Source organism: Miscanthus floridulus, chromosome 5 (genome assembly GCF_019320115.1).
Source record: "Miscanthus floridulus cultivar M001 chromosome 5, ASM1932011v1, whole genome shotgun sequence".
In the NCBI taxonomy this organism is placed as follows: domain Eukaryota; kingdom Viridiplantae; phylum Streptophyta; class Magnoliopsida; order Poales; family Poaceae; genus Miscanthus; species Miscanthus floridulus.
This window is the reverse complement of record NC_089584.1, coordinates 14,281,506-14,291,601: the sequence shown is the minus strand read 5'-3', so window position 1 is coordinate 14,291,601 and position 10,096 is coordinate 14,281,506. Positions and strand designations below refer to the sequence as shown.

At 48.4% G+C, this 10,096-nt stretch overlaps 1 protein-coding gene across 1 annotated transcript; it reads left to right on the top strand.

Moving 5' to 3' along the window:
- Window positions 1-695: 695 nt before the first annotated feature.
- LOC136451576 (uncharacterized) lies at window positions 696-1,520 on the top strand. Its single transcript, XM_066452272.1, has one exon. It carries the CDS (start codon window positions 755-757, stop codon window positions 1,289-1,291), a length of 537 nt encoding a protein of 178 aa, XP_066308369.1. The 5' UTR covers window positions 696-754; the 3' UTR covers window positions 1,292-1,520.
- Window positions 1,521-10,096: the final 8,576 nt, after the last annotated feature.

Sequence of the window (10,096 nt, the reverse complement as noted above, 5' to 3'; positions counted from 1 at the left end):
AAACACCCCTAACCCGCCCCTACAATATTGCCCCCCAAATGATCACCCACTGCTCACGAAAAAGACGTTGCACGGCCGGGTCCGTTTTGGAGCATTTGTACGAGTACGTAGTACGTGTACCAAACATCAATCACAAGCAGCAGTACTGTATGTACACGCATAATTCCGCTCTAATAATATTTCTATTCCCTACAAAAAAATGCCTGAATAATTCAGAGCCCAATCTCTGGCATCCATGATCCATCCAATGGTCCTCGCTTCGTCGCATCGCTTGCATTGCAGGGCTACTGAATACACTCCATCAGTGAGGAGGAAGAGGGAGGAAACAGTACAACCAAGCTCCAGCAGGGCAGCATGGCTGTGCGCATGAGTGCTGCCGTGTGCGAATCATTGGCGCATCCGCTGCCTCCGAAACAGAAAACAAAATAAACATGATTATCGGAACATGGGCACTACTAATTAACCTACTACATTATTATTTGTTTGCTAGTTACTAGTTAATTATTCCTCGCAAGAAGGGGAAAAAAACATGACGTGATTAATCCATTCTTCTCGTCTCTCTGTGTCCCACTATGGGTTAGTCTTAATCACCCCAAAGTACATTTTCTGGCTCTCTGTTTGTCCTCAACTCGAGCTCACCAACTATATATACGTGCTGGCCGCGTCGTCACGCCGTGAGGACAGAAAGAGAAGAGGAAGGTCAGGAAGCCGGGCGCGCGCGGGCGCGGCACCGAACACGACGAGGCGCGGCGGCATGGGCAACAGCCTGCGGTGCTGCCTGGCGTGCGTGCTGCCGTGCGGCGCGCTGGACCTGGTGCGGATCGTGCACCTCAGCGGCCGCGTCGACGAGTACGGCCGCGCCGTGTCGGCCGGGGAGGTGCTGGCGGCGCACCCCAACCACGTGCTCAGCAGGCCCTGCTCGTCGCCGCAGGGGGTGGTGCGCAGGATCCTCATCGTGTCGCCGGACTCGGAGCTGGAGCGCGGGGAGATCTACTTCCTCATCCCGGCCGCGTCCGTGCCCGACGCCAAGAAGGCCGCCGGCGGCGGTGCTGGCACGCAGAGCCGGCACGTGCGTAGCAAGTCGGAAGGCAGCGTCGTCGCTGCCGTGACCGACCGGCAGCTGGGGCTCGGCGCCGAGTCGCCGCCGGAGAAGGAGGCGCCCGCGCCCGCCGCCAAGAAGAAGCAACAGCACAAGAGGGCTGCCGCGCAGCAGCATCGGCGGCGCATGAGCACCGGCAGCCACGCCGCGCCGTGGCAGCCGCACCTCGCCTGCATCGCCGAGGACCTCTGAGTGGCTGCCGCCTATTGGCTTGACCTTGGCTCGCACCCGTGTGATGCTGGCACGCCGCCATCGATCCATCGATTCCCCTTTCTTTCTCGTCTAGTTCTCTGCGTCGTAAATACTCCCGTTTCTCGTCCACGATCCATTCCCTTTCCTTGCAAGTGTAAATTCGGCCGTCGCGTGTGATCTTCCTGTATCGATTTTTGAGCGTCTTTTGTAACTTTGCATCAATTCAAACCGAAATTTGTACATAAATCCTGTATCGTTTTCGTTGGCGACATTTTTTTTCTCTCGCTAGAACGAAAAGAAAAGAGGATCCACCACCGATCTCGATCATAGCACCGCACTGCGGGTGCAGGGAATAATCAATAATGTTAGTTCGAGCGACCTCTGATATTCCGCGCAATGATTTTGGACGCTAATTGGTGAAGACACGCATCATTAGCGCCACAGACGGGCTGTTGCTTTCTTGATGAATCTTATACAAAGATTAGTTTATGATCTTGACCAAAATCCACATCAATCAAGCTGTTTCTCCACCAAAAATATTGAATTTTAAATATTGTCCTCTACCGGGTTGTTGACTTGCTGTTGAGCAGAAGACCAGATGCTGGAGCCCGTAGGATGGTTGGCCTGAGCTCGTCCTGTAGACTTCATTGGGCCGGGCTGGAGTCGTCTCTAGCACCGTAGCTAACATGAGATGGGCCTGTAGTGCTTCGACTTTCGCTTCAAGTGGACTCGGCCCACTTGGAATCGTACTGCATTGCGAGTCGGAGCGGAAGCGAAGGGCCTGGCCGTGACGCGATCCTTTGCGCGGCGAGTGGGGGGAAGCGAAGGGCCTGGACGAGCTGCGGTCCTTTGCGTGACGAATCCGGACGGAAGCGAAGGGCCTGGCCGAGCAGTGGTCTGGTGCGTGGCGACTGGCGAGTCTGGGCGCTGCCAGAGAGACGAGCATGGCGACGCAGAAGGGCAAGGAGAAGACGGAGGAGGGCCTGGATGATGGTGCTCCCGAACCAACTCTGGAGGAGCGTTTGGAGGGCTTGAACCTGCAGGGTGAAGAGGAGGAAGATTTGGACTTCTCGGAGGAGTTCGAGGAACTAATCAAGGATGTCCGTTGGTTCGCCTGTTTAGGGTTTATACGACGAAACCGTTTAGCCATGCGGCTCTATTCAGTGCGATGAGGAACGCCTAGGCGGCGGAAAAGGAGGTCACTTTCAAGGTGATGGCACCGAATCTCTTTCTGGTCCAACTACACTGCCTTGGTGACTGGACGAGGGTAATGGATGGAAGTCCATGGCTGTTTCGAGGAGCGGCGGTGGTGATTGAAGAGTATGATGTCTTCTCAAACGTGAATAACTATAAGCTGGATAAAATCCCAATCTGGACATGCATCCAAGGTGCCCCTGAGGGGTTGATGAAGAAGAGAGAATTGGCGGAGAAAGTAGCGAAGAAGGTGGGTGACTTAATCACGGTGGTAGTGAACGAAGGGAAGATCAACCCGACTCCATATCTACGGGCTAGGGCCTGGCTTGAGCTGAGCAAGCCGCTGGTGCGTGTGGTTCCCATCACTTTAAAGAAAAGAATGATGTACTTAGTGTAGTACACTATGTGAAAAAGGGTTTATAGCAACGGTATGAATTTTTTTTAGGGACGGCTGGTGATGGAGCCGTCCCTATAGTGACGTGCTCAGAAAGCCAGAAATCAGCCGCCCCTACAAATGGAACAGCAGGGGTGCCTGGTGATATGAGCCGCCCCTACAAATGAGTTTGATTTGTAGGGGCGGCTCACTCACCAGCCGCCTCCGGTGTTTTTATTTGTAGGGGCGGCTGGTGATTGAGCCGCCCCTACAAATGCCCCACGTACAGTGAATAAATCATCCACCCAAAAATATCTGCAGCCCTCCTCCTTTCTCTCTCTCTCTCTGTCTCGACTCTTCCATTCCCCTCCCCTCCCTCTCTCTCTCTCTCCCTCGCTCGGATGGCCACGACTCCTCGCTCGCCCGCGCGGCGCGGTAGCCCCCCCCCGGTCGACGAGCTCTAGACTCACGGGATCTCGGTCAGCGCCACGGCTCCCTCGAGCACTGCCCTGCGTCGCAGGATCTCGGTCAGCGCCCGCCCCCAACCCTTACCCTAATGGCGTCACACCCCGGCACAGCGGGATCTCAGTCCTGGCTGGCACCCAATCGTTGATCTACAGCGAAGCGACGTCGATCCGTGATCGGGCAGCATCAATCCGAGGACGGGCGGCCTTGATCCATGGTCTGGCGTTGTCGATCCGTGGTCGGGTACCCTGGATCGACGACCAAGCGACCTCGACGGCGGCGCGGAGAGCCCCTCCTGCTTCTTCCTAAGGCAGCGGCCACCATGGAGGGCCACCAGCACTCAAGCTCCCAGGTGAACCCACATCCCGTCGTGTCTTCCCCTTCTGGGTGCCAGTCCCGACTCGGTGACTACCAACCTCGGCACCCTGCGGCGGCGGCGGTGCAACCTAGCAGCTGGCGCGAGCAAGCGACTGAATGGGGGCAGAACAAAGGTATGAGATCCGACTAGTAGATCGGGTAGTCTCCTCATCTGCCCTACGGCTGGTAGCCAGCAAGCAATTGGTAGATTGATTTCGAGGTCCGTAGCCATGCGTTCTTTGCTAGTGATTACTAGATTGATTTGTGATGCGCGAAGCGTGCCTAGGATGCAGAGTACGTGTTCTGCAAGCATCTGCCTTGTGTGAATCATGTAGATTTGCATAGGAAAAGTTCACTTTTTTTTGCCAATTACTCTTCAATGAACTAGTTTAGATTGCGGTAATAGTATGGCTCACCTAGTGTTGTTTAGATTGCTTGGGCTGTGACGTCACACATACATAAATGAATGATGACTCCTTATGATGAGAAACAAGTTTTACTAGTTGTATGACGTGCCATCTAACTATAAAAATATGTGAACACGTATTGCTGATGTTGAACATATAAAGATATGCTTGCGACACAGCTGTGATGGGATCATGCAAGGCAGTTGCATGAAAGAGATGGTTTGTGACTACCAACTTTTAATTTTAGATGCAAGATAATAAAAACAATCATGTACTGATTCCATCCTTCTGTCAATTGGAATTACACGATCGATCATATATCTTTTATTCTAGGATGTAGTAGTAGAGTAGAGCTAGCCGCCAGCTAAGGACCTAGGGTACTGTGTTTAATTGATATAGCTTGTTATTGTATACAACTTTAATTTGCATATTGTGTTGGATGCTAAAGATAATTGGAGTAGATTGTGCATGCCAAATGTGGCGATGGGGTGGGTTACAGGCTATTTTGTTTTGTTTTGTTTTGCAAAATCGTATGGCTAAAGGAGCGGATGTTGAGGAGCTCTCCACCGATCTCCTGGAGCTGTGGAGATTAAAGTTGAGGCGGCCTTGTGGAGGGGCCATTGCCTCCCTTGCAGATTCCTGCCCTCGCATCCATGGCGCTGATTGATTCCTGCCCTAGCACATGCATTTCAGTATTATCTCATATGAATACAACTAAAGCCTTCATTTCTTGAACTAGCTTTTAAAACTTGTATTCTTCAAATTTTTGCTTGAAATTTCTATTAGCGTTTCCATAGTTGTAAATGGTACCAGGATGATGATGATATAAGATTATTACAATTATTAAGGTGCATCGGTTTCTTGATTGTGGGAGGATGGTAGTCATTTCTGATCCATTCTGTGGGAGATGTTGATAACATTATTTGATATGTTGGTTGTTTGCTGGCTGAGGAGCATAATTAGAGATTTATTATTATTTTATTTGTGAATAAGGATACAAGATGTGCAACATGCTTTTTTTTCCAGAGTGTAAATGCTCAGATATGCGTGATTCCAGCAAACTTATGACTGATTAGATTTGTTTCTTGAGATTTTTTTCCAGATTGGTAAGTATAAAGTATTTTTATTTGGATTCACAGATTAATTGGCTACCTTCTATCCGAATGACTTGCTGTATCACTGAATCCACTCCACATGCATCGCTGACAAAGTGGAAGATTATCAATAGCCTGCATGGTCAGGTCAGTATCCAGTGTTGGAGTGCTCCTTTTTCTGCTATAACTTATGCACAGGTGATTGTATTTCTTGTAAAAATAGAACATGAATGCTACTTGTTTTGCAGAGCTTATCATGCTAGTCTCTTTTTCGTTTTGATTCAGCTAATGCTTCAGATTAACTATGCCATCACTATTTTTTTCTTATATATTGGAAATACTCATGGGTGCAAAGATAATTCTTTATTCTTTGTGAAACATAATATACTAGTTATAGGAACTAGAAAGCAATGGATCGGATATCACACTGAGCTGATCATGGAAGCATGTTTGTTCACATTGGCACCTGCCATGCTGTGCCATGTTTGTTCGTATTGACACCTGCCATACTTTCACAACTCACAGCATCTTGCTTGCCCATTTTCAATGAAATTCTGATACCTTTTTTTTGTGGTGTAGATGCCGGAAGCAAGTGTGAGATTATTGCTTAGGAATGGGAGGAAACCTGTTGACTTGTAGAGGAAGAGAGATGGGCTACACAGGGTACAATGCATGTGGCAATGGTTTACATGCATTTCCATCTGTCATTTGTTTGTTTTTTAAGCGAAACCATCTGTCATTTGTTCCTTCCGATGCTTGGTATCTGTCGATACGGGACCCACGGGATACCCCGCAAGGAAGGGAGAAGATCTAGTCTAACTATGATTCTTCCCATGTAATCTTAGTAGTAGTATTATTCTGTAATCCTACTAGTAACTCTCATTGTAAACCGACTAGGATTCTGACCTCTTGACTATATAAAGGAGGGCAGGGTTCCTAGAGATGTGACTTAGATTTTACAACACAACACTTTACGATCAATCCAACGCAAAGGCTAACGCCGACTAGATGTAGGGCTATTACTCGATCACGGTCGAGGGCCCAAACCAGGATAAATCGATTGTCTCTTGCGTTAACTGTTGAGTTCTGCATACGCTAAACCCCGAACATACTACCCCGGGTACCCCCGGTGGCAGGCTATCGGTGGTCAAACATCGTCAGCTTGCGCGCCAGGTAGGGGCTTTCGGCGACTTTGCATTCGAGAGCTCGATGGACCTCGACAACATGATCTTCTCGATGGGATCAACCTTCATCTTCGGCTCATGGATCTGTGAGGCAGATGACAATGGCAAGCTCTAGAGCCGTCTCCTTGAAAATTCGGATCACCATGAAGACCATTCTATTTCGGTGACTATGACAGATCAACTTGCTAGACGATTCGTGCAGCTCACGATGTCTGATCCAATTCAGATTTCGCAGCTTTCACGCATCCGATTCAAACTCAGGTTCCGCTTCTGAGACGGAGTCTTATCCGAGTTCTTTTAGAAAACCGAGTTCTTTTTCGATAAGGCTCTAGAACATGACATCAACCTATCAAGAATACAACTTGGAGTACACTTAGAGTACTTTAAAGAAGATGGGTCCTTTTTCGTTTGGTCTCGACAACATGGCAACGTCTTATCGGGCACAGCTCGAAAGATCTCTTAATCCAGTGCTTGGAATACCCCTGACAGGAGCTTAGGAAGGTCTCGTACTAACCGTAACATCTCAAGACTACATCATCCACTGGCCAGGTTCCGTTCCTAAGGATAGCAGTACCCGGCTAGTTGACACAACAACAACAACAACAACAGCTCTACCCTACCAAGAAGGAGACTCGATCTGTGACCTTGAAGCCTCTACTGAAATTATCAACAACTCTAACAGTACAGAAACCAACGCCGATGACAGAACAACTCACGCTCGAGAAGTATTCATGATTCACCATCCTCGATCACCATTGGTCCTCCCAGAAGCACCCGACGTTAGGTCTTTAGATGAATTTGAGTCCAACATATCACCATTTCCCCAGGGGCACGATGGTGAGACCGAGAGTCAGAGGTAAGCCAAAGAGAGAAAGAACAAATTAAAACAAGGACGTCAACGCCATGCTAAGCAGCGCAAGGAAGCTTGGATCAGATATGAGTCAGACCTAACCAAGTACAATAGAAGAAAATCAGGGCGAGAGGTTGAAGAAGGACAAGCAACGAATACACCCTATGATAAGATCCGAGAAGCACTAGAAGAACTCAGGGTGACTTCACATCCTAGTGAAAAACAAGAACATCTCCGGGACTTCCTCCGATCAACAGTTCTAAGGACGCACAACGGAAGGGCCCGCTCAAGACTACTTGACAGGTCAACATCTCATGAGCAGGAAGATTAAAATCAAAGGAAGTCCACTTTCGAGAGACTTGGACCAAGTGGAAGTCACAACAGAGAAAGTGGAAGAAACCATAGTCAAAACGACCCGAGTCGAACAACCAAGAAAGGCCAGAAGCAAAGCACCTAATCGGATAGCCACGCAAAACTACTCTCACCAAGACAATAGTTGGCAAGAAGGGGGCGCTGAATCAGAATACACAGAAGCCAAAACACACGATAGATTCCCCTGTTTTGCAAGTAGACTTGCTTCAATACGACTGCTGTAACACCCTAGGTGTTTGCCACCAGTTAAGCAATGGGTTTGAGCTCGAACATGGCATATTAAGTGATGATGAAGATGTCAAGGTCAAACCTATAGAATGAGCCCCAACCTAAACTTGGATATTGCACCTTTGCTCGCCTATAGACCCCTTTTCAAGATGTATGCTTGGGTGGTGTGATTGGGATATCTTCATGTGTCTCACATCAATACCCATCTATATTGGGCACTTGAAAAGTTTCATGAAGTTTGGAATAAAAAAGTCACATGAAATGATAAGTTATATCCTTGTTGGAATGATTTTGCTAAGTGCTTGAATTGCACTTTTAAGTGAATGAGAACATGAGATGTCAACCAAACCTTACAACCTTGCCAAAATGACTCTAGATGAACTCTACAACAAAAGTCATGAAAGGTTCATGTTGGGCAAATGCCAAGAAAATGCTCCAGTGGATCAAAAAGGATAATTTAAGCTTCATCGTGATCCTACTTTGGTCAAAGTAGAACAGTATGTTCTATACCAGTTTTGAGGTTGGACCTTAAATGAAAGTTGTAGTCCATATCATGTACAACAAACTTTGTTTTTGGACTAAGAGTAGATCAGCTTGGAAGTAAGTCAAATCGAGGTCATAAGATCAAATTTGCTGTTGTTTTCAGCACTTAGAATTATTCCAAGTCTGGAATTCATTGTCATTAGGTTGGCATGCCGCGGTCTTGAGTTTTTATTAAGCATCATGCTTTGACCCAAAAATAAAAGTTGGAGCTAAGTTCATGGAGAAGATCATGTAAAAGGATGGCACTCGTTTGACCTTGTTATGACCCTCAATTTTAGAGTTTGTTAATCGCCGTCAATGCACTACCCATGGTTATGTTACTCAAATGACTGGAGTGCCTTAATGAAAAATGTAGAGCAGGCCGAGGTGAACAAACTTCATTTTTGGCCCAAGGTTTGATTTGGCCTCGATGTGGCCCAAATCGGCTCCCCACATCGCCCTCACCGACGCACGCCAGGTGTTCGACAGCAGGTCGATGCGTCGCCCATGCAGCAGAGCACGCCCTCCATTGTTGATGTGTTATGTTGCTCAAATGACTGGAGTGCCTTAATGAAACATGTAGAGCAGGCCGAGGTGAATAAACTTCATTTTTGGCCCAAGGTTTGATTTGGCCTCGATGTGGCCCAAATCGGCTCCCCACGTCGCCCTCATCGACGCACACCAGGTGTTCGACAGCAGGTCGACGCGTCGCCCATGCAGCAGAGCATGCCCTCCATTGTTGACGCGCGTCCCACATCAGTGCCACGCGCTGCCTCGCGCCTTGCTCCTCCATAACAAGCGCCAGAGCTTCCACACTCCTTCCTCTCACTCGCGCTGCCGCTTCTCGCTTCGCCAGTCGCTCTGTGCCGAGCTACGGCCATGGCCGCCATTGCCAAGCGGCGAAGCTCCTGCGCCACTGTCGTTCTTCCACCTCCGAGCCTTCTCCGATCCTACCGCGCCGTCATTTGCCGCCCCTCCTGTGCCCCTTTTCCTGTCACCACAGCCGCCGTAGTGCCGTCGCCGCCAGAGCAGCCATCGGCGTCCCGCCTGCTCGCGTGGCCAGCAGGCCATAGGCCACCTCTGGCCATGCTGCGGCCACCTACGAGTGCGCGCCAACCTCCTGGTGCTTCCCCACCATTCCCCCGCCACCGCCGACCCTTCTCCGGCCGCCACCAGTCAATTCCGTGGCGTCCTCTGTTTCAACCTCGCGTGGAGGACCTCGGGCTCAAATTCGAGTAAAGGGGAGGGCCTAAGTGCATAACCACTGACTCTTATGAATAGTGCCATTGAGGACCCTTTTTGTAGGAAATTTGCTGAAGTTTGGAAATTCATAGTAATTCATAGGAAATTCGTAAAATAGCAAAAGAGGACTTTTTGGAATCCTTGTGAACTTGTCTATGCGGTAGATCTATAATATGGCATATTTTAGTTTAAATATTTTGCGGTAAAAATATATTTGTGAGTAAGGTTGTAATGCTAGTTGAATTTATTATTTTCCATAACCGCAGATCTAGGGCTCCAAATGAAGTGAAATTTTTGTGGCATGCTACTCATGTGATAGTTGATGTGTGGTAAAAATTTCATGAGTATTGGATGAAGTATGAGTGAGTTATTGGTTTATCTCGCTCTCACATGATTTCTTACAATAGCAAATTGTCTTTTTTGTAGAGGCAGCTATACTTATGCAAATGGTATGAAATTTGTATAGTAGACTATTGAGAGGATATATGAGCTACTGTAATTTTTATAGAATTTATTG